The sequence below is a fragment of the Mugil cephalus genome, chromosome 7 (assembly GCF_022458985.1).
Source record: "Mugil cephalus isolate CIBA_MC_2020 chromosome 7, CIBA_Mcephalus_1.1, whole genome shotgun sequence".
In the NCBI taxonomy this organism is placed as follows: Eukaryota; Metazoa; Chordata; class Actinopteri; order Mugiliformes; family Mugilidae; genus Mugil; species Mugil cephalus.
In genome coordinates this window covers 6,204,217-6,230,275 of record NC_061776.1, presented here as the reverse complement: position 1 = coordinate 6,230,275, position 26,059 = coordinate 6,204,217, and the positions used below count along the sequence as shown (strand labels likewise).

Genomic DNA, 26,059 nt, shown 5'->3' with positions numbered 1-26,059 from the left:
GATCCCAAACTGATCAAGTATTATCCACAAGTATAAGACTCAAAGACCCCCCACCAACTCCATCCACTACAGGACACCCACACAAGGTCCCACGTCCATTCTCCGATAACAACACAACTGTTTTGGAGGCACAAGGGAGACCTACACAATATTGTGAAGGTGGTCATAATCTTATGCCTGATCAGTGTATTCACACAATGGATACTGGTAGAGCCTTTACATGCACCAGATTGCATGGCAGTAGCCAAAAACATGGGAAATCAAAACATCCATATAGTTGAAATTTGATAGTGTTTATTTCTTGAAAGAGCTGAACTTGAAATTTAATGGATTCTACAAACAGTCAGACCCAAACTGAAACATATCAAGATATATATATATATATAAAAGAAAGTGATCCGTCATTTTAAAGTCATCTTTGAGGAGCTCAACGTGCCCTTTTAGAGGACGAATGATCATTTTCATCGCTGCATTTCACACATGCCAGCAGGAATCCATCTGTCTGCATCATGAGACTCCACATTCTGCGGGGCCCTAATTCATAAACTGAGACTTGATTAACTTCCTGTAGGAAGCCACAGAGAAGGCTGGGTTTCCAAGGAGACGAATGGGGGCAACAACTGCACGTGAACTGATTGATTTCACTTACTACTCTTTTGTCAAGATATTATCAGTAATGCACTTTTGTGGCACAAGTTTCAAGGTCTGAATTATTCATTCATTTGAGTATAAATATAAAAGTTGTTTTTTGGGGTCTGTTGGCAATATAGAGTAAAGATGCATTTTTTTTCTCAGCTTTATTCAGTTGGGAAAACGCTCAATGTGCCAGTGAGTGGAAACTATGCTGTTAAAAAATGATGCCAGTGTAGAAGCGACAAAAATTGCAGAAGTATTAGACTTCACGATACGATGCGTATCACGATACTTGATTTACGATACATTATTGCGATATTATGATATTGTGATATATTGCAATTATTCACAAAGTTCAGTTTAAACTTAAACTGAACCACAAATTGAGCCAAAAAAACAATATTAATCCAAATGATCCATTTCCAATTTATTGCATCAGTACACAGGTGGTGAAGGTGCGGAAGTTGTTCATGACTGACGATATTAAGACATTCAAAATTTCTTTTTTGCGAAATATTGCCATATTGTTGTTTTTTTCCAACCCTGAGTCTGTGTTATGCCTCAAATTGAATCAAAATGAGGTCCCCGTTTTGGTCGCCAGGCTTCGAGTGAGCATTCACGGCGACGGCTTCGGCGAGTCGCGATGACCCTGAAGCAGACACGCTCCCCAGGCTGCAGTAAGACGTCCTGTTCTGCTCAGTGAGTGGTGAGAACACACATTCATGTTTCAGTGAAAGCCAACATTTTGTCTGAAGCCAGACAGCGCAGCAGCTGAGGCGCAGAAAGATGTGACCGAGCCCGAGTTTTTTTTTTTTTTTCTTTTTCTCAAGTCTTAAACGGTTGTGATGAGGGGGGAAAAGTCACAGCTGCATGTTCTCGCAATTCCACGCAGAAAGAAACGACAGCAAAGAAAAAAAAAAAGACAGACTTACAGCTCAATAGTTCAATTTATGCGCTTTGCATTTTATAAGGTGTTTAAATGCTGGAAGTTAAACTGATTTAAAAGCGGATTCAGTGGCTTCAATGAGTTTTTTTATTTTTTATTTAACAATATCTTCATATTCTATAAGAAATTAACCGGTGTACAAGAATAAACATGACGCAACGACGTGTTAAGTAGCCAAACAAGGCCGACGCCTGCTACTGTGAAAACAGAAGAGATAAACAGATTGAGAAACGCTTTAAGGTCAGATGTGTGGGATTACACCAACAGGAGGGAAATAAACAACACGGATGATGTCTGTTGGTAAGTGGATTAAGGGGATAATGAGAAAGGAAGACTTGTTTTTCTTGTTAGTCCCATGACACAGCGTGAAATATGGGAACGCACCGCTTTGGCAGAAGTTTGCAAATGTAAAGAAATTAAGTTTAGGCTTCTTATTCTTAACAGAATATGAGCACGGCGTTTGGATTTTATTTAATTGGAGGCAGTTTAAACCCACACAGAGAGATCCCGATCCCGAACAGCCAGGAATGTTGGATAATTTGTGTATTTATTGGATGCCAAATGAATCAAGGGTGCCTTGTATTAATTGTTACATACTCAATAAAGTTTCATTGATTTGTTGGTCACTAGGGGGCAACTGATCTTTGTTGAATAAACTAATGAATGAATAAATGTTTGACTCCATCATTAATCTTGAGTTGAGTTTCTGAACCTCTAATTATTTGGAGACTTGTCTATGTTTTTCTTCGAGCTCCGTTTTGGTCTCCACCATTTCCTGCACCAGATAAATACCCGGCTTTGTTTTTCCTAATGTTGAGGCCCCAAGTAGGGAGAGATCTGTGTCAGGGTCCAGAATCTTATTTCTGAATTGTACGAGTTGATATCAAACCCAGCTGGAACTCATTCCCACGTAAATCGTATGTGTTCTCAGGCAGCTCAAACACAAAGTGGCCTCCTCTCTGGTTAATCTAGCACTGGTTTCACTTCACCATGAGCGGGAATACTTGCCAAGTCGTAGCCAAGGCAGAAGCTTTGTATTTACTGTTTGTTCAGACGCAAACACACCTTCCACCCTCACTCTTCAAAATGTGCAGGAAACACAAAAACAAACAGACAGGCACATATATATCCAAACGCAGCAAAGGCAACACCGACATACATGTAGTGTAGAGGAAACACATGCACGCTGGCGTACACACACACATGCGCATGCACACACACACAGCATCTTTCCAGCCTATGAAATGCTGCAAGGCCACTGCTGTCTGTTTGTTTGTCTGCATCACTGTTTCTGGTGTGTTTGTGATACAACATGACCGCGTCCGCTCCCTCTGAGGCCCCTAATTCCCCCGGTGGAGATGAAATGTAATGGAGCCGATTCAATAAGAGCGCTGCCTCCTCGGGAAACGCGGAGAATCAAATCACAAGCAATCCCTCAGAGGCTTCCCAGCATCCGCTGCTGCCTTGCAGTCGGGGAGGAGGAATAAAACAATGGTGGCTAATTCACTTGGCTCTTTACACGCTTGCACTCACACAACAGGGACGGAGTGTGATGCAGCAAATGTTGAGGGCTAATAAAGCTTTCCACTAACACGCCGACTACAATATGTTTTAAGTGGATTCGGGCTAATTAACTGAAGTAAACACAGAAGAAACACGCGGGGTCGGAGGTTTCCTGCCGCAGCTTTGTCATTTAAAGGTTTTTGGGTACCAGCTGTCGACTCCGAGACCTCAATGCGAAGCTGCAGTGGTGAGAAAACATTGGGGGAGATAAAAGCACTAAGCTTTGGACAATATTTTTCTTGGGAGATGGAGGATGGAGAAAGAAAAAGCAGCAGTGTCCCAGCAGTCAGGTTACGCAATTTGGTTAAGAGCCAAAAAACTTTGATGCTACACCGCACCACCTACACGAAAAAACCAGAGCGTAACACAAATAAAACACCGTGCGCTGCTGTGAAAACACACCTCCCGTTCACCGTTATTTTTACATACGCAGCCCTGAACATAAATCTAAGAAACAATCTGGACAGTATATATTCGACTTTAAAAAAACAAAAAACAAAAAAAAAAACTGAATGTTGTTTCAGGCGTGTTGCAGCAGATTGGTTTAGCCCCCGGCCCCTCATGGTCACGGTCTTTAAAGTGAAAGGAAGTGGAGGACTGTTCCCAAAGGCTGATGAAGCTCCTTCCAGCGTTTTTCTTGTTTGTTTGTTTTTGTCGTTTCTAAAGCACTGCAGTCAAATTGAAACTTCTGACAGCGCTACGTTTGGAGGAAGAGAGGAAGCAATTAAAAAAATGATTCTACTGGATATTTATGCAGCTGCATGGAGAGGCTGCCTCGCGGATTGCCAAGCACGATGGTGCAAAGAAAGGCAATTGTACGTTTTACAGGCCCGGGAGGAATTGAGAGACTACAGGGTCAATGTGATTCTGGTTTTCTCATTTAGTCATTGAAGGAAATGATATCGACTCTTGTGAGAAACTGACAGTGTAAAGGTTAGAATTGTTTTCTCTGACTGCACAAGTCTGGATTTCAAGCACAGTTTCTCTGTGTTTTTCCTATGTAGGTTGTTTTTTTTTTGTCATAATCACACACTAAAGAGGTTATGAGTTGCATTTGAACGCATCACTCAACAGCCAACAAGCGTCTGTGTTATCTATGAAGTAACTCTTTATGCCAGCAGGTGGCAGTTGTCTGTGTTAATCACATATACTGTATATAAATATGGTCTACTCCACCAGTTAGTAGGCTAGCTATGGCTACTTGTTGTCATCATGTTTCTAAATGGTCACTTGAGTATGCATCGGTATTATATTAAAAAGCATTGTCGAAAGAAAAATTATTATATCACATGTATTTTAGTTTTTTATGTGGCCCCAAGTTCCATCTGCTAACATAGAGGGGGTGGAGCTTATGACCTACACTGCAGCCTCCAGCCACCAGGGGGAGCTCTACCTGCTTTGCACTCACTTTTGAGGAGCAGTTTTTTCATCTTCATGCAGTATACGGTCCACCATTTCATGTCCATACCAATGTACAATAGAGATTTATTTACAGTGTCTAAAAAGTCTTGTATTTATTATTCATTTTTGGAGGAAAACATTAAGTAGTATCATGTATTGTTTTACATAAAAACCGTCATGATCTAAAAATGAATAATATACGACCATGTTTAATCATTGCAACCATTAAATACTGTGGTCACTGCTATATTAAAAGAAATCTGAATTATCACTAGTATCACTGTACACTGTACTTATCTCATTCATATGTTCTATCATCATATTTTTGGGTCTTGCTACGTTTTTCACTGGTGTCAGTTGTCCTGCCGTTTCCAATCTGAAGTAAAACGAAAATGAAGACGTTTATTACTACATAACGCACTGAAACTAAATCTCTCTCCGAGCTTTGATTAGCTCAGTTTGATCCAACGTCACTATCTTGTGATAGTCACAACGCCAGCGCGCCAACAAACGGCGCATACAACAAACACTGATGTATAATCATCGTGTAATATAGTGAAGCTAAATCTCGCTGGCACGGCTCTGACCCCTTCACTTTTGATTCTGACTCATAATCTTGTGACAGTCACAGCGTGGCCAACAAAGAGGAGCATACAACACAGTGATATTCTCCACTTTGATATTTCCAGAGCCGTATCGGGCCTGATTTAGGGCACGTTACGGGCAGAACCCACCAGAGATCTGCCTCTCTCTGCGCACAGCGGGTCCTCAGGCTGACTCGAACGAAATCTAAACCTGTTTACATTTGGACTTATCATGGCATGCCTGCGATTCTAAGAGAGAAGTGTTAGTGTAGGAGAAAAATAACATTTTCCTTCACTCTCATTTTCTATGGACATGTTGTTGCTTTGATCAAATCTCCACCATCCTTAAGCTCTGATATCAGCCGGGGCTGCCATTCGAATCCCACAATAACAAACATTCTCGGCGTCGGACGAGACGCCCTCCACCTCCTGTGCTCGCTGTGGCAGGGTCTAATTCACTTCCTGTTCAGTAGGGGGGCAGACAGGAAACAGGAAACACGCTTCCTGGTTCTCTGAGGAGGTATGTTTGTCTTATGTTCGGTGATCTGGGAAAATGAAATGTAAGCTCTTTGAGACGTTCGCGTACCTGGCATCTACACTTCAGCTTCCTGCTCTGGAGCAGAATAGTCAGCAAGGAGGACTTGATATATATATATCATCTGGGCCCAAAATGATCAGCCACAACATTATGACCATTGACAGGAGAAGTAAATAACACTTAAACCATCTTGTGACTAAGTCAGTGTTCTGCTGGGAAACTTTTGGGCCTGGCATTCATTGGTGTAGATATTACTTAGACATTTACTCCCCCCCACCTACACCAAAACAGACCCCCCCACCCCATAGCAATGACACTCCTTGATGGCAGCAGTGAAAACAGCTTAGGAACAACCCAAAAAGAACATGAAGATCAGCACAAGGTGTTGATCTGGCCTCCAAATTCACTAGATCCCAAACTGATCAAGTATCTGTGAGATGATCCATAGAGGCAATCCAAAAAAACAACAACATCCTGTTACCAGACACCACAGGACACCCACAGAAGGTCTCATGTCTATTCTCCGATAACAACCCAACTGTTTTGGAGGCACAAGGGAGACCTACACCATATTAGGAAGGTGGTCATAATCTTATGCCTGATCTGTGTATTAACTGAAGCAGGACAACAAAGTCTAACTTATAAATAATAGACAAATCAGACCAATATTATCAGGTTTACTAATTTATACACAGGGACTTATTTCTCTAATGGTCGACGGAACAGCTTGAAATTACAAAGACATTTCAGGTTTGTACATTTTAGGGCTCGAGCTGCTGTATTCCCATCATTAGTCATTTCTCTGCAAAGGTGAACTGTCAACAGCTCCACCCCAGACTTCCAAGGCTCAAACACGGCTGCGAAATTTTAACAAGACAAATGTCTAAATCACTCGTAAATTCCACCAACTAATTAAACACAACTCGTCTCTGTTAACGCTGGGTTATTATCTGCTGTTGCGCACCTGCACGCTGCTACACCACATCGGGGATGGAAAGAAAGAAAGAAAGAAAGAAAGAAAGAAAGAAAGAAAGAAAGAAAGAAAAAACAGAACAGAATAAGAAGTGACAACAGCAGCGCAATGAATTATGAATCAATAGGAACTACAGCAGGTCCTGAAGAACACTAGGGCCATCTGGGGATGCCAACACAAACCCATTCATTCAAGTCTAGATGTACTTCACTGCACCAGATAAGCTCCTGCTACGCTGCAGGCTTCACTCGATTGGCTTCAAGTTTCCCAGATCCATCCCAGGCCTACGAATCTCTCCATTCGTTGATCCGTGGAGAACTGGGGAGTGGTGGCTCAGCACAGACCACAGACCAGATGTACAGTTTTCATTGTGTTAGAGAGAAATATGATCTCAGTGCTAAGAAAGGAGGGTTATATTAAAATGACTGACTAAGGGAGGGTATTGGGAACGACTGCATGATACGATATGTATCCCGATACTAGAGCCACGATACGATACATTATCGCGATATTATGATATTGCGATATTCTACATAGTTCACTGAGAATTTTTAAATACACGTTGTATATATCAGATAATTCATTGGACAAATTGAGTCAAAAATCAATATTAATCCAGATGATCCATTAACAATTTATTGCACTTGCACAGAAAAAAAATGGAGGTGGAGGTGTGGAAGTTTTTCACGATCGGCCCAAAACAGGAGTTTTTCTTTTAAAATCGACATTGTATCAAAGAAACATACCCACCCCTATCACTGACAGCTGCCAATCAAGCAAACCGAGCGTCTGAGCCGCCTGCATCTCATGACCAACTCTCTTCAGAAACCCAGGGAAACAAAGGAAATGCAACCGGAAAATAAGGTGAAATCAACAAGAGAAGAAAAGACAGGGGAGAAAGGGAAGTGGAAAGGTCAAGAGAGACAGACAGAGAGACAGAAATTCAAAGGTTTCCATTCACTCACTGCCTCCCCAGAGTAATCCCACATTCCCCTGAGAGCGGCGCGCGGTGTCTAGCAGTCGGCGAGCTGACATTTACCGCCTGCCTTCTGTTGCTGTGATTATTTTCTCCTCCAGGTGTGATAGCCAGCCTGCCGCCTATGTGCAATAATGCTGCCTCAGAGTTTACGAGAGCTGGGAACGGGAGGCACAATCCGGCCCTCGGTAGAAGAACCTTTTACTGAAAAATACCGTGAGTGAGCTGCGCGTTTGAAATGGACTTTAAAAAAAAAAAAAAAAAAAAAAAAAAAAGAAGGATTGTGAGTGACAGGCCGTCACCTGGCCTGGAGGGAAGTGGCATCGAGCGACTGATGCAATCGGTGAGCAAAGTACAATGCAATAAATACAAAGGGAAATAAAAGACATGAAGAAGAGCACATAACAATAATAATAAAAAAAAATAAGACACCACCAAGGCTGGAGCTGAGGTAGGACCCTTCTCTTACCTGTCTGCAGACGGAGGCCGGTCGTTGCGGGCCTTGCTGACTTGCGTGTAGAGGGTATCGGAGAGCTGGTGCTGGTGCATGTGCGGGTGCATGTGCGGGTGATCGTCGCGGGGGCTGTGAGGCCGGCTGTGCCCGCTGTCCACCGAGATGTTCAGGGCGTTGATGCCGGAGTACGGGTGCTCCTCCTCGGAGGACCTCTCCGGCGTGCGGCTCACGTCCAGGATCTCGGCGTAGTCCCGTTCACGGGCCTGGCGCTCCCGCAGCTCTCTGGTCTTGGCTTGGATCCTGGGGGCAGAAATTAAATATATGGTAACAATCTAGAAAGTGTTCGGACTCTGTAACAATTCAGAATAGAATAGATTTACTTTTACAGGAAACTCTCAACGACCACTTACACCCACAGGGATTTAAGCTTAAAACCAGAACATTTATGGTCAAATGTAACTCAGGACGTAGGTGACATCAGTTTCACATGGAGGTAAATTAGTTACTGGCCAGACTGATCCATCAAGTTAAGTTTCTTTGGGCTGCAATACTGTCACGCATTTGATCCAGTGGAGAATCTTTAAAATAAAGAAAATGCTTTTCTCTACTTAAAGTATATTAATCATACAAAATCCCAACACGGATCCTAAACCCATGACTGGACCGTCCAAAATGGAGACTGATCTGGAACCAAATCATATCCATCATATCCATTAATCCATTAATCCCTTGAACATTAGACGGTGACATTTTTAAGTTATTTTAGACAAAACGGAATCTACAACCATCAGCCATAACATTATGATATTGTGTAGGTCTCCACTGTGTCTCCACAACAGTTCAGAGATCTCATGAGAGAATGGACATGGGTCTTCTGAGGGTGTCCTGTAGTGTCTGGTAACAGGATGGTGTTAGTGGGGGGTCTTTGGGTCCTATGGGTACTTGATCAGTTTGGGATTTAGTGAATTTGGAGGCCAGGTCAACACCGTGTGCTGTTCTTCATGTAATTTGAGTTGTTGCCATCAATTAATTAATTGTTATGGGGTGGGGGTGTCTGGTTTGGTCTAGGTGGGGGCTACATGTCTAAGGAACATCCACATCCAGGTCCAAAAGTTTCCCAGCAGAACATTTAATTGTCACAAGATGGTTTAAATGTTATTAACTTCTCCTGTCAGTGGTTATAATGTTGTGGCTGATCGGTGCATGGCAGCTTTATTCTCTGATGGAAGTATTGAAGAAGTATTTTAAGTGTATCCCCATAACAAGAAACAGTTCACACAGAAAACACGACGCAAACAGTGAAACCTCGATATCCGATCTTTTAGCGACGGCGGAATTCTCTGTAAATTCTGGTTGAATCTTCTCCATCAGACACAAAGACCGACGCATTTTCTTTCACGTTGTTCAGCATGAACGCAGCGGAGCCCAGAGATCCGGGAGCTGTCAGCATCCGACGACGGCTCATTGTGTCTTTTTTATCTTTCCATTATAAGAGACGGAGACGACGTGGAGTCTATTATTTATCCTTTCCTCAAATCACACCATAAACAACATGTTACGGGCTCTCGCACAAGGAACCGGCACCTCCTGATCACAAAGCGCTGCTAATGTAAAGCTAACATCTTGTTCCCTCCAACAACACGCGCTCACCTCCGACATCTGTCTGTCTCACACACACACACACACACAAGGCAACTCCCCGACATCACACATTCGCTCTTTCTCTTCGGGCCATTATCCTGTGAATAACTGGCAACGCCATTTTCTATAGCCTGGAGGGGGTTTGAGTGGGGGGGGGCTACCTATCGCGCAGCCTCGTAATTACAGCCATGCCAATTATCAGAGCTTTACAACTACCAATTATCGTACTCGCGCTCTTTTCTGCAGGCCCCTTTTTAATGGCAGCGGGGAAGCGAACGGGGCAGCCACACTGGAGATGAGGTGGGGGGGGGGCTTCACTGAAAACTCAGCGGGCTAAAATCTGAAATGTTTCCCCCAGAAAATTTGCATGCTGTGCGTAATGAAACAATAAGTTTTAAAAAAAAAAAAAAAAAAAAAAGTAAAAAATGCGCTGAGGCGAAATCCAGTGGAGATACTTTCAAACTTAAAGGAATGAACTCTTAATGAACTTCATGGATTTAACGTCCCCCCCCCCCACCCTCACTGGATCCGGATCTTTTTTTTTTTTTAGCAAAAATGTACACTTATTTCATCCAGTCGATGAAAGCTGGTGAATTAGCAGCACGACGCCTCTTCACCAGTTGTGGACTCAGCAATTATCTAATAGCGCAGAAGGAAGCGGGGGCCCTTGAGGGATCTATCTTTAAACCCGGAGGAAAAAGCAGTGTTTTCCATCAGAGGGAGAAAAGCTGCAGAAGTGGGAGCAGCAGCTACTGATTGTATACACAAGAGCAGTGGCTGATAAGATAAGGACGGACATGCTAATCCGGGGCCTGGCCTTCTCCACGCAGCCTCGTTCCATAACGAGGCACCGGACGGGTCGACGGGGGCCACTTTCTGACCGAGGAAGGATGTGTATACGTTAAAGGGAGAAACTGGGTTTGTTTTTCTGTGGGGAAACTGGGCATTTACAGTTTTCCAGGGTCACTGTAGCTTGGACAAGCTTCAAAACAGATTTTCACATTTGAGATGGTTGTGCTCCGAGCTACCGCAACTAGCAAAATACTTATGTTTTTATCTGAGTTAAAAACTAAATATAGCACGGTGGTTCATATTTATCCAAACTAATAAAAGAATTAGGATGAGCCAGCACTTAAATCCACTCTCGAAGTATTAATCGCACGTGTGGTGCGCACGAGTGGCCTGGATGTCATTCACAGGGGCGTCGCCAGGAATTTTGGGGCCCATAAAACAAGCAAACAAAAAAAACACACTGGGCCCCACCCCCACCATTCGTTCATTTGAATTTCAATTCTTTTTTTTTAGTGTTGTGAACATTTTAAAAAAATTCTCATTTTCATGTAGAAAATCAAGGTCGACGAAGTGACTATATCTGGTATCTAACACGTGTCACTTCATTAGCCACTCAGGGCTAGCATTGTGACTGATGTTTCCATAGTAACGATGATTATGTCTATGGAACAAACTACGTCTGAATGCTAAATACGTAGAGGAACAAACTATTTCATGGGAGTCAGTATTATTTACCTTTTAATTAGTGGATACATGTAACTTTTCCTGCCAGAAATATCACTTATTTTACTACTACATTTTATTATTATATTACAAAATGATATTTTTTAATAATTTACTCTTTTTTTCTTTTACCCATATTTTAGGGGCTTGGAATTGTCCAAACTTTCCCCCCCCATACGGCGCCACTGGTCATTCATACCAAACTCACCTTCCATGTCCACTCCATGTTAATGCTCCTCCATCCTATATTTACTTATATTTCTATTTCTTGCAAATATATACAAATGCAAATTTTGAACATATGTTTTTTACTGATACTATTCTACTTTCATTTTTATTTTTATTTAATTTATTTTTTAATATAATTTTATGTTTAATTAAATTAAATTAAATTTATTTTTTAATGCATTCCAATTTGTTTTTATGGTCTTACACTTATTTTTACTAGTGGTTTTCAAGAGTGTTTTTTTTTTTTCTTTTTTTTCTTTCATGCTACTGTGACCAAGCAATTTCCCTTGTGGAAGTCTATCTAGGTCTAAATCTGTATGTGAACAAGTACATTTATTCAGAAACTTCTTTTGGAATTCATTGTTCAACTGTGTGATAACCAGAAGAGCTTCTCAAAATATCCTCCTTATCAGATCTAAATCCTCCGGGGAGTTAAGTCTCTTTCTGTGTCAACATGACAAGATCTTTAAAAGGAAAAAGATGCTAAAAATGGTTCAGCAACACAAATACGCTGATTGAAATCGAACAGGAAGGAAAACCACACTTGGCCTAATCGTTACTCTCCATCTCCACAAGGAAAAACCCTGTTTTCCTTCTAACGACGAACCTTGATGAGAGATGGAAACGCTCTCGGTGCGAAGGGTGAATGATTAAGAAAAGCAACGAGACGTAGGAAGAGAGTCAGAGGTCGCACAATACGAGCGCACCGCAGATAAAAAAAAAAAAAGTACGGAACTCGCAGGATGGGACATCGCGGCACGAGAAATGTATTTGACGAGTGACCTTTCTACCACATCAAGCCAGAACAATGGTCCATTATGTGCCATTGTGCTCGGCGCGTAATAAAACGTCCTCTCAGCGACACAACTGACAGAGCGCGGTGAAAGGCAGGAAGTAGGCGAAGGGAGAGGGTCCAGGGGGATAAGATGGCAGCTGAAAGTCCTCCAGGATTGATAACGCGGGGCCTCTGGAAATGTTTCGTGCCACTTTTGAAGCACTTGCGTGTTGTGTTCCTTAAAGGGGGGGATCTCGCAGAGACTTTAATAATACATGAGGGCGCTTTCCGTCCGGGCAACTTCAGTGATGGAGCAAAGCTGAAACGCTTTGTACTCTGAACACTTGAACTGATGCCGTTAATGTTGAACCAGGGCAGCAGTTCTGAGCAAGTGTCCGGGTCAAGGGGAGTTCACGGAGATGAATGACTTCACATACAGAAAAAACGCCTGTTGTACAGATTGAACTTGTAACCTTGGTACGACTGTTGAAACGGTTTCTGTCCACGATGAACAATTATGTCCATGTGTGCGTATTTATCTGCTCTGCACGTTACTATATATATATATATATATCATGTACAACAGCAGCAAACTATTCCGTACCATCTGCCTTCATTCATCCGCCAGGCTTAAGGTTCGATTCCGCCGAGACTCGCGACCCGAACCTGTGAGGAAATCCATCCATCTAGTCAATCACAGCTGGATTAACCACGGCCTCTGGCAGCGGTCAATCAATACGCTCTGAAGCAAAGTGCCAAACCTCCCGGCTCAACCTTCAGAGAGCGGCTCAGTGAAAAACAGCAAACTGGATCGTTTTCGGATCGGACCGAGTCAAAGGCCCCGACGCTGAACAAAATAATTCATGCATGGACTTAAGAGCTGCTGGTAAACAATGTTAGGACAGAGCCTGCTCCGTGCAGACGGAAACCTCCATTTGGCTCTTTTTTGTTCCTTAAATAAGTCAAAAATAAGTCATTTACTACTCATCCAACTCTGAAGAAACAGGTTTAATATAATCTTTACTTCTATAACCAACAGCAATGATACAATCTACAACCATCAGTGATACACATCTGTATCTGCTACAGACAGATATAAATTGAGATTAGACCACACCTTCTGATGGAGACTTTAAGATTGCAAAGTCTCACATCTTGCAGGATAAAGTGAGACAAACAGGAGAATGTATTTAATCCAGTTTGAATCCAGTTTTCAATCGTCCGCGCTGTGAGAAAATGACTCGTCACGGATGCGCGACCGACTCCTGGCGACAGGAAACAACAGAGAAGACACGGGTCGGATTAACATACTAAAGAGCTGAACTTTAAACGGTACCCGGCGTAACAACCGAATCATCTGACGTGGCATTTGCGTTAACCTTACGCCAATTAAAAATAAAGACTCGGCCATTATCGGGCGTATTATTGGGACTATCTGCTCCGCGGGCGTTAAGCAAAAAAATACAAACTAAATTTTGGTAACGAGCAAACGTGGGGAGTAATGACTCCTGCCCTACACCACGAGCGCAGGAATTAATTAGCTGGCAGGGCTATAATGGCCTTGACATTTATGACTGCCCCCCACCCCCCCACCCCTCCTTAAAACTGGCACAGTGCCAGTCTGACATTTAGTTTGGCGGAGGGAGGGAGAAGACGACTCGCCTCTAGGGGCTGTTTCTTTTTGGGAAATCACCCGACTACAGTAAGAGAAACTGTAGCTTCTCATTATTCAAATAAACAGACTGTTGGTTTATTATACCACCAGTGTGGGATTTATTACAATTATATTTTTGGCTTTTTTAAACAAACACACTAACTGTTTAGTTTAAAAGCCAATAAATAAGAAATCCCACTCTACTGAATCTGGATATGAGATGAACTCGTAAAACATCTCCAGCTCTATATTGTGTTTTTAATCTTACAAAGTTTTCCTAGTTTGGGCGTCGCCTTGTTTCCAGTGAGAAAACTTAATGCTGCAGGACGTAATTACCCCTCAGAGAGCAGCACGCTCCAAAATCAGTTTTAACAACCTGAGAAACTATTTTTCTCCCCCTATTCCAGCAAGACAATGTCCCCACGCAGCAAATTGAAACTGACAACTCTGCACTGACCTCAATCACATCTTCTTAAACCTGCGCTTAAACGTCTCTGCGACTCTGCGGCCGCGTGTCCACATACTTTTGGCCACAAAGTGAATGAAACTGGTGTTAGTGAAAAGGAAAGAACATAAACTAGTTGTGTTCCTGGAACCAGGAGGCAGCACTAGGAGACTCAACCAGAAAGCATCCGGCAGCCGATAAGCTTTAGCAATTAAACTCGGATTTAATGAGCACAAAGAAGGAAAAGGCTGATGAGGCAACGGACGGGAGGCAACACGGGAGCTGTCGTTTGAATGTGTTTACATGGACGCTGGTGTCCCACTAATAGCCTGAATAAAAGCGGCTCTGGTAGAAAGAGAGGAATGTTACCATATACCGTGTATATAACACATATATACCAATAATCATAGAAAGGCTTCATCTCTGGTCTCAGTAAACACATTTTTTTTTTTTTGAGCATGTTGACCCCACATGGGGTAAAAACATCAGGTGAGAATTTTTCAAAAAACGTGGAGGTAGAAAACCATCCAGATATTTGTACATGTTGAGCCGAGAGCTGAAACTTATAAAACTACTGGTGAAAATTCAAGAACACTTTAAAGAGAAGCGTTAGGACACGCCCCTGAGTGCAGGATGAGTCATTAGGACACGCCCCTAGTGCAGGATGAGTCATAAGCCTTCTTTAAATGCTAAATGACAAACTCTAAAACACCTTTGATGCTACCTACCAATTGACTTCCCAGAGCTTATGTGTTTCCAAAGCTTTTGCTCTCTAAGCTTAAAGGAATGCAGCGTCCATCAATCAGCCATAACATTATGACCAGCTTCCTAATATTGTGTAGGTCTCCCTAGTGCATCCAAAACAGTTGTGATTCATCAAAGAATAGACGTGGGGCTTCTGAGGGTGTCCTGTGGTGTCTGGTAGTGGGGAGGGGACGTAGTGGGAGGGGCCTCTGTGGATCATCCCACAGATACTTGATCAGTTTGGGACCTAGTGAATTCGGAGGCCAGGTCAACACCTTCTGCTGTTCTTCATGTTATTTTTTTTAGTTTTTTTTTTTAGTTGTTCCTAATTGTTTTTGTGTGTGTGCTGCCATCAAGGAGTTTCATCATTACTATGGGGTGGGGGGGTCTGGTCTGGTCTAGGTGGGTGCTAAATGACTAAGTAATCCACACGAATCAATATCAGGTCCAAAAGTTTCCCAACAGAACACTGAATCTACCTCTCTTGTCAGTGGTCATAATGTTGTGGCTGATTGCTGCATACTCCCTTAGCTATGATATAACCTGGAAACACAACGTGGCAGTTTCCTCCTTCTCTGATGCTGGATCCCAGAGTGCACACTCCAGAGAGACACCTTCACCACCGCACAACATGAAACCTACTGAGGTTCTGGCCTCACCTCTCCTGCTCCATCCTCATCCTCATCGTCTCCTCCTCTGACACCTGCGTCTCCTCCGGCCTCCACTTGCTGGATCCTTTACGATCCATCTTCTCCCCGGGCCGCTCGTCCTTACGGTGCTTCCCAAACCTGGAGCAGAAAAAACAGAAAAAAAAAAACACAGGTACGCTTAATAATGAGATGATAATATGGTTTAAGTAGCTACTGGAACTCTTGACAATAAACTAAACGACACTGATCTGACGGAAAATGTCAGAAAAACACCCGACTGGTACGAGTTAAAAAGTTGAACGAGCTCTCGAACGGAGCGTTTGAAAAGTACTTCTCACAAGTTCAAACCCCATTCAGCTGGTTTAAAGTTGGGGAGTAATTATATTCATGGGGAGGGAGTGACGCTTAACAAAACAGGAGCCACTGCAGAGATATTTCAGCTTGATTGACTCCGTATAAAAGCCGCAGCCGCTCGAAGAAATGACTTTGGCACCGCGCTCGCTTCCACAATGAACCTCGCCGATTATTCACGGGGAAATTGGTCCGCGGAGAATATCTACGAGAAGAGACAACGCCGAGAGAAACCAAAGAGGTGTGAGCGTTAATGAAAGAGATGGAGGACGAGAAATGAACAGGGAAAAAAAAAAAAATAAAGTCCATGAATGAAACTAAACTAACGGGGAGGAACGCAAAGACAAAGAGAAAGTCACGGCATCAAAAGAGAACCCGGAGGAGTGGAAACTCCACCGCTGAGGAGTGTTTAAGGATTAAAGAGGAGGAACGTAAATTGCCCCTGAGTTGGAAAGTGTGCGTGTGCACGTTCGCATGGAAATCAATAGAGAAAAGAGAGAACGCTGCAAACAATAGAGGACATCAATGAAACACGGGAAGAAGGAACACAACAAGAGAGTGGACGTGCAGATAGAAGACGCTGGTGAGAGCGAGTGGGAGGGTGAGAAACACTGAGACGCTAAATAGAAAGAGGAGGAAAAAAAGATAAAGGTGCGAAGGAAAAGAAAATGAATGAATGAATGAATGAAGGGAGGCGTGAGAGATAAATGCACAAAAGATGAGGGAAATCAAAAGAAGTGTGTGAGAGTGAGACGAGAATAAATAACAAAAACAAACCAAAAAAAAGGAAGTGAATGGAGAAACCAAGAAATCCAGCCTGGTTTGAGAACGAAGCAGAAACAACAGTTTGATTTTGTGTGAGTCCAGTTAATGTGTTGCTGTAAAGGTTTAAAGGTTGTTGGTTCAGGGCCTCAGCTCCAGCAGCTTTGAGCATCGAGCGTAAAAATCCAGGGAGAGCGTCAGCATCTGGTCTTTTAGTTTCCATCCTCACGTGTGCTCAGGATGTGGAGGTAAATAACATTGTTTGGACCAGGATGGAAAAGAAAACGTCCTCAGCCAAGACGTTCAGAGTCAGTCCTTGAGGAAAGATGGTCAAAAAGACCCCACCCCTCCCCTTTAACTCAACGCTCTCGCTTCCCCTTGAAATCAATATGCAGCTTAATAACTCTCCTCTACCGTACAGTTCTTCATGCACCTGTGTTCTGTGGTTATTTATTGCAATTTGTTATCCATTACTACCTCTGTAACAGCAAATAAATATATAATCCCTGTAACTCCTGGTTACACTCACACTGTCTGCGCCCACTGTGTCCTCAGAGCCATGTTTACCACGCCCCCAAAAAAAACTAATAACAATAATAGTTATCTCAAAATTGAACCCATGTAGTGGTCATAGATGTTCATGTACCAGAAACCTGTTTATGTCTCCATGTAAGTTGTGTATTGTTCTATTTTTTTTTATAAAAAACTTGGGACTTGGGAAGATTATTTGCATATCACCTTGTGTCTGATTTTTGTTCACTCAGCCCTACTTTTTTAAAATTTTCAATATGACTTTTTCAGTTCCTAAAACATTCCACATGACGTTAGTTTTCCACGTCATGCTGCATACATGTTTTCTGAAGCTGAAAAAACAAAAAGGTCACACCCTTAAAGTTATTGTATATAAAAAAATTTTATAAATGTGTAAAGTAGCTTTAGAGATCAAAACTGGTTTGTGTACAGGGCTGTAAACAGGTTTATTTTTCTGCTGTAAAGTTTGACATTTGGGCTAATTATGTTCCATACCACAGATTATCAGAGAACCCTGTTTGCTCTGATTGGTCAGTTTTGTTGACCTGAGGTTAAAGGTTTGGCCTCAATGTAAATCTGTCTGTAGCAGATACTGATCCGATACTTTGTGTAAGTACACAAACTAACTATTGATTTTAACTATTAAGAACTAGTATAAAATGAAAACTTTCATCTTAGTTGTGACTCTGTTCTCTCCTCTTCTGTGTTGTGGTTTAACCTGAGGTGTTTCACAAGGTTCGTTGTGTTGCCACAGCTCAGTAGTTTAGTTACTTTCCACTGTGTTCCTACATTAACTCCGATGACTGAAGCAAATCGAAATCAAAAGTATCAACACTTTAATTTGAGAATCGACTTTAGAGCAGAGAGACCTGGTATCGGAAGTATCGATATTTCAGTATCAATCCGCACTAATCAGTTATATATGGAACCCAATGGTCATTTGCGGTACTGGAAGAAGTATAAACTTTGCTCTTCCAAGTTTATTTCCCCTCTCCCCCTTTTCAAGATGACGGGAAAAAGTTTACAACATGTGGTGTCAACGGTGCAGCGCGGCTCCCTGGTGTCCACAAAACCGGACGTGGACGACATCGAGCTTTTCCCATTAGTCTTTGAATGTCACGATAATTAGCATCTCACTAATGACAACAGGTATCGATTCCCCGAGTGTGAAAGACAAACTGAGGAAAAGCGAGAGATAAGAATGAGGAGGAGGAGGAGGGAGGGACTCAGGTCCATTACCTGATTAATTTAACTGCAGCAGTCTGAAATGCTCAGAGTGACAGGCCGCCATTAATGCTAAGAGCAGGAGTGATCTATCACGGAGAGGGGCGCTTGACACTTTCTCTCCCCACACCACTAACTTTCATTAACAGCCCCTTAAAAAAACAGCCTTGTCATACGCACACAAACACGCAGCAAGATTTATGAGTCTGTGTTAAAACTGTGAAGAGGAGACGGAGTATTAACCGTGACACTGGGGCATTTAATAATCTCATATTCCAGGCACAGTTAGGCCCGACTCCGTCGATAAAGAGGCGTCTTTGACGGGTTTCTGCTGTTTTAAAGGATCACTTCGAAATGTCAGGGATTCGGCCGATTCTATTCAGAGGACCACCCGCGTGTCGCCGGCTAATCCTTTTAATAGCACGGAGAGGGAAAACCAGGCTGTGGCCGAGCTGTGGGACGTTTTTTCTTTCTTTTTTGGACCACAATCAGGTCAGCGTGAGAACAAGTTGAACAGCCAAGTAAAGAAACGAGGAGCTGAACCACCCACATGTTGGTTAGGAGGAAAATATATGAGCATATGAGCGAGATTCAAGCGAAGGAAAGGGAACCAATAACGCGATAAGCTGACTCAATTTAGTACCACCCACTGGAATACATTCTCACTTGTTGGGAAACACAGCAGGATGCAGATTGAATGAATTCCAACCAGCCTGTTCGCTATGAATTTGAACACAAAATGTGAAGATGCTAACATGCTAAACATGGGATTTCTCTAGAAAAAGCATTTTTCTTCCACGAATTTCGTAGCCGTCAATCAGTACGTTTACATGCACGTGAAAAAAATAATTATTGCCTTAATCTGACTTTAACTGGACAATTTAAGTGCATGTAAACACATGTGCACATTCTCCACAACTGCTGTGCTGGTGTATGACTCTGGAACAACCAAGAAAGCTGATCGCAGAAGAAGAAGGTAAACAGAGCAGGTAGAAGAACCACCTGAAGGATAGCGCCACCTTTTCTGAACCATAAGTAGCGCACACATTACATACGAGATTAAAAACGACGAACTATTATTCATCTGGTTGTTGTTTGAAATGCCGGTCTGACACATGAACGACTCTAATTGTATAATGTAATTAGTTAACTGGAAAGGGGGCCGTATTAACCTGCTGACAAGAGACATATCGCCATCTAGTGTGTAGGAGGAGGAGGACATGTTCCCGTCAGTTATTCGATTTTCTCAGTTGCATGTAAACTGGGACAAGGACTAAATGTAGGATGAAAGTCTATCCACTGAAATGAGTGAATCACATTTACCAACTTGTGGCAGTTCAATGTTCTACAGGGAAACTTTTAGACCTGGAATTTATTCATGTTCGACATGTATCACCCACCTAGACCATAGACTGATTACAGACACACACACAAAAACGGTTTAGGAACAATTAAAAAACCATGAAGAACAGCACAAGGTGTTGACCTGGCCTCCAAATTTACTAGATCCCAAACTGATCAAGTGTCTGTGGGACCCAAAGGCCCCCCACTGACAATATCCTGTTACCGGACACCACAGGACACCCTCAGAAGACCCTACACAACATTAGGAAGGTGGTCATAATGTTACGTCTGACTGGTGTACATCATACATGGCCTTTAAACTATATCCTGGATGTATCATTCTAATCTACCAGAACGCTACTGACCTACACTGAGCACGGTGCCTGAACGCCTCTTGTGTTGGTCCACTAACATTCAGCTCCTCCTGTGTGGACATGTCTTCATTAATAGGAACTACATGTGTTACAGGTCAAACAGCAGATAAGAACGACCATGAGAACAGGGAATGATGTGTCCCGTCATCTGTAACAAATCTGTCCTCAAGAATTTTCAATAATAGCAAAAATAATAGCAATCTGAGGAAAGCCATCATGGTAGACAGAAACAGTCCTTAAAATTCTTATTTTGCGTCATAGCCGTATTTGCATTTTTATTATTATTAATTTTATTTTATTTTATTTTTTTCAGTTTAGTCTTGTTCACTTGTTCATATCAGACACTCTGCAAACCACTGCAAAATTAGTGCAGCCCTCAAATTTCTGGGCAGCGACCACCTTCGCCGACGCCAAGCCGACAGAGCGAGTGTTGCTTCTGAGCCCAACTGATGATCAGACAGAGAGGGAGAGAGATGGCTACAAAGTTGGCCGGCCGCGCCGTTGGCAGGAGTTGATGGTAATGATGCTTTGATTGGGACTGAGTGCGAGGCCTTCGAGACATGAGTGGGTCAGGCAGTGGCAACTGTGTTGATCACACACATGCACACACACACACACACACACAGACAGACTTCCACAGGCCTCCCACTCCTGATCCACCCCCCCCACCCCCCCTCACACGCCAACACACATCAAAGTTAAAGCTCCCTGACACTCCTGCTCCAAAATAATAAAAAAAAAAAAAAAAAAAAACACTGGAGCACACGACACTCATCAGGAGCTCTTGTCAGCCTGGAGAGCCTCTCCTGGGATCTAACTTGCTCTCATCACATTTGGTCGTGCGACAGGGCCGCACTTTTAAAAAATAGTGACATCGTTCTCGACGAGAACCCCCCCGCTTCACCCTCCCGCTGTGGTTTGGGACATGCATTTGAATGCCGTCTCATCCCGACGTGTTGACTCTGACACGAGCGAAACATGCAAATTGTGAACCCTTTTTTCTCTTCCTTTTAGTAACATATTTGCTGCTAAGTGCTCACTGCTGCTGTTTGCTAAACTGCAGCTCCCACGTATCACCTGTCAGTCCCACAATGTGGGTGTTAACTCGGATGTTTTTTTTTTCGTCTTTGGATGTTTTGGGCGTCATAATGCGCTGCCTTCTGGGTTTTGCTACATTAGCGCAATGTGACAGTACAAACAAGATGAATACGCACATTTCTTCACATGTTCGGATGTGTTAAAGAGTCCTGTGAGGTTTCTACCTGCTTTCTTACCCTAATTAAGCACCAAGGAGTTAAATAAATAATAACAGCACCTTTTATGGGATACATTAAAGATGCTACAACCCTGATATTAATGAATTTACAGGGCTGAGATGATAATAGGTTCTAACAACCTGGGTTCATTTACATAATAATAGAAAAAAGCTTGTAATGTATTACAACAGACAGAGACCACGTGTGGAGAACGACCACTGACTGTATATACTGTGGACATCATGACGTCACCCAATGGATCCTGAATCTCGAAAATGAAAGCCTGAAGTGGGCGGAGCCTGTGGTCGCCATGATGGAGGAGCTTTACTCCGCCCACACTCGGATATTCCAAATATGGACATAGAGGGTGATGTCGGACGTTGAGACCCGCCCACCCAACTCTCCACTACCCGTTAGCTCAGGCTATCACCTGTCACTCAAAGTCAGAATTTTAAACCTTAATAAAAAATAAACAGATGAGTTAGAAAAAAATTCACTCCCCGTACAGTTTTTTGACTGAATAGTGAAATAAACTATTGGGACCAAAATCGTTAATGCTGTAAAGTTGGGCTTTTTAACATGGGGATCTTTGGGGATTCGCTCCCTTTTGGAGCCTCAAGTGGCCACTCAATAAGGGTGGGAAAAAATACTGGTATGGCAATATATCACGATATTTTCTTTTTCTGTACATGTGCAATAAATTTGCGAATGGATCATTTGGATTAATATTGTTTTTGACTCAATTTACCCAATGAATTATTATTGTCATCTGATGTATATATATATATATACATATATATATATATATATATGTAAAGTGTATTTTAAGCCGTATTTAAAATTTCTCAGTGAACAGAACATTGCAAAATGTCATAATACTGCAATAATGTATCGTATCGTGACTCAAGTATCGTGATACGTATTGTATCGTGAAGTCCTTCCCAATACACACCCCTACTGTTCAATGAGCTGCAGATTTTTGCACTTCTCAATGGGCTTCATTGCTCAGACCCAGAGGTTGCTGCTTGGGAAAGACACACAAGAAACACCATGATTCCCTTTGTGCCCATCTACATCATTATCCTCCAATCCTACCCCCCATCAATGCCGTAAACCTACTGGAAACACTTCCATAAATTTCTGCACTCAGAATAAGTTTTTAGGACCTGCTGCTGATCATTAAGACATTTGAGAACCAATATGAAATGATGCACCTTTATGTTAAATCTAAATGCACTGAATTCAGTTCATTCCCCTGAATCCAAATGTGACTTTCAAGAGCTGCCTTCCACATCCAGTCTGTCGTATCACCGATATGAAGCATCAATCTGGCGGATTCGTCCTTTAAATCCAGATGGACTGACTATATCTCAACGTCATTATTCCTGGAGCACACAGCTGTCTCTGCCAGTAAACACTGGGCGCCGATCAACACAGGCAGTCAGACAAGAGTTTTAATGGAGCAGAGCTGATGAGGCCAATATTGAGCCAATCAGAGCAGAGTAACGGTGATGTTTTGACAATGCACACCAATCATTGTCATACGGGAGGACAAGAGGGAAACCGATCTCAACTCTGTGTGTGTGTGTAATGGAGGATAGGAGTGTGGATTTGTCAGTGGCCAAATTACAAGATTGGTTTCTCTGTAAATTAAGTCATTCCAAACCACCCGTATGGAGACAGACCTACCTATCATTTTTTTTGGTTTAATGCACTTTTCCTGAAGCCTTAAAACCCTAATTATGATGCTATTTCACCTATTAAAAACAATTAATGCAGAATATAAAATATCTGCATACACAATAAGATCATGCATTTTTTATCAGTCTGTCATTATGACATGAGTATTGGATTTCCATTACTGTGCAGCTAATCTGCAGAAACTGTAAACAAAAAGCTGTTGAGATGAAGCATTCTATGGACCAATGTATTTAAGATTAAATAAAGTTACGGCAACTTAAACGAATTTCGAATAAACACGTGATTTTCAATCTCACTTTGCTAGCTAATGCTTATAAAGTTGTGCTAGTTTACGTTACATCTGTTTTCTTCAGGTTTTGACCAATTCTCTTAATACTAGGGCTGCACGATTCTGGAAAAAATGTGAATCACGATTTATTTTTTTTGGCTAAGAATTGAGGTCATGATTCTTTGGCACGTTTTTTTTTCTTCTTTTTTTTTTAAACAAAATGCTTATTGCACTTAATGAAGCTATGCTCAAAATTCGTCTTTCTGACTACAGTTTTTGTCCCAGTTCACATGCAGCGCAAGAAAATTTAATAACTGTTCTCCTCTTCCACACTAGGTGGCGACACGTGTCTTTTCAGCGGGTTAATACCACGTTAATACGGCCCGATTTCTGTGTTTCCACACACTCAGCTGCAGACCGGCTTCCTCCATTGACAGATTCACGTGTTGTAAAGACGCTTTACCACAGGTTGAGGCAGGAGTCAGCAGCAGTGCTGCCTTTAGGGGCTCTTGAAAAAATCCAGGAAGAAAAGGGAGCATTTGTTTGTGATGCCATTCATGAAATAAAATGCTTATGAATCGTTGTGTTTCGAAATGAGATCACGTGTATGTGTCAGGAGATCGCTACTAAATACCATTTTAAATCTCCACAGACGAAAAAAAAAACAAAAAAAAAACACACGTGCACAAATGCTGGATTTTAAGTGATGGCAGTAAAGTAAATATTTTTTTAGTGAACAACCAAATTCTCATGCTAAGTGAGTTCTGTACATGCTGTTTTTTTCATCACAGTTTGTGGTTACGGAGCAAAAATACTTCAGATTTGTTATGAGACCATAGAGGAGTAAATTAGACCCTGGCAGGCCGCCATAGCATTAACACTGTATGGGAAACCATGAAAGATATTAGTGGCATTGTTCATGCGGGTTTGAAGAGCTGGGTGGTCTTAGACCTTCAAATGACGACAAGTCGAGCTAGCTCCGTCCATATACAGGCAATATTTTCGTGTTCTACTTGTCTCAGTTGGAAACGAGTGTGGTGAGAAGTACACAAAACCCCAAGGCACCCAGAGCTGTGAACGTCAATCAGCAATCAACAGTCCATTAGCCACACAGCCACAAACTGCTGGGCAATGAGCAAATTGCTATCAATGTGGAAGAGTCTCTCAGAGTTATATCTAAAACATGCTCATAGCTCATAGCTGTTCACACAAGACACCGATTGCTCCACAGCTCCAATCAGAGACAAAAGCAAGGTGGATTGTCGCGCGCATCTCGCGATCGCATGAATTATTCAAGAGCCCAGCTGCTTCACAAAGTAACCTTTCCACAATGCCGCGTATGATTAATATGGGGTTCACTGATCCAAGTACAGTTTGACATCTCATAGTTGAAATTCACCTCGGATGGACTTGGATTGATTTCCATTTCCCTCACAGTGTGTTAAGGCTTCAATCGTTTTCTGTCATCAACTTTCTGTCTCCAGTAACATGCTCGTTCTTCTTACACTTCCTGTCGCACCAAACCTCGCCTCTTCTTTATCCATCTTTTTTTCTTTCTTTCCATTTCTACAGACCTCGTTGCTTGTCTCTCTCAAACACTACTCACTGTTCCCCTTCACTGTCACTGCCAAATCCATTACCGGACAGACCTAATGAAGGCTTCCCGACCAGTTCGATTGTAAAGTAGCTTCTGTTGGATGAAGGGGAGGGATACAACGCATAAACTACACACTCATGAGGACGTATCAGTGTAAAACGTCTGCCACTGTAGCTAGAGGTCGGATTGTAAAGAGGTGAAATATCAGAAGCTGCAGAGAAAGAATTAATAAGAGGGAGATAAACCACAAAGGTCAAGCTGTGTGGAAGTCTAATTAGGGTTTCCTCAGAGTATTTAACAGTGTTGTGGTTGATAAGCTCAGGCTTTTTGATTTTCTCCATTCAGAGAACAACATCTCAAATGCATGGTAAAATGTTTCATACGGTTTTTAAATCAGCCGTCGTCCAGGTCCTGTTCAATCAAACTAGTAAAACAGAAGTCACTCAATAAGGCCGGATCAGCTGTTTGCAGGAAATATTGATCACTGTGGCTCAGACACAGACAAGAGAAGGTTTAAAATGAGACTAAAACAGACGTACTCTGAGTTCTACGCCGCTGGAGCCATTGACATTCGCTCTGTAATAACACCCAGTTGGCGCTCGTGTTCTTTGCCAGTCGGGTTCATTTTTTGTTTCAGCTTCTTGGTTCAGATTCAACAATGCCGAGGGAAACTAGAGATCGAGCGATATATTGGCCATTGGTCATTATGTCAGGATATTTTTCTACTGGCATCGGTTGATACGCATGTGAATTTGCCGATAAATACACAACCGGTCCAAAGTTTTAGAACAGCACACAGTATCCTCTGGTATAGTTGATCCAAAAGCAAGATAATGACCCAAAACTTAAGTCCAACCAGAAACCAGAACAAGAAGGAAAGACTGAAGCTTGAAAACATGGAGTGGACCATGGCCCAGTCTCTAGACTTTAA

At 42.4% G+C, this 26,059-nt stretch overlaps 1 protein-coding gene across 1 annotated transcript in view; it reads right to left on the bottom strand.

Moving 5' to 3' along the window:
• Window positions 1-26,059, bottom strand: part of LOC125011240 (partitioning defective 3 homolog) — a 256,960-nt gene that overhangs the window by 49,954 nt on the left and 180,947 nt on the right. Inside the window, exons 22-23 of the mRNA XM_047590347.1 lie at window positions 15,730-15,858; window positions 8,084-8,368 (exon numbers count right to left, since the gene is read on the bottom strand). Coding sequence (XP_047446303.1) covers window positions 8,084-8,368; window positions 15,730-15,858 — 414 coding nt within the window. The remainder of the gene's footprint in view (window positions 1-8,083; window positions 8,369-15,729; window positions 15,859-26,059) is intronic.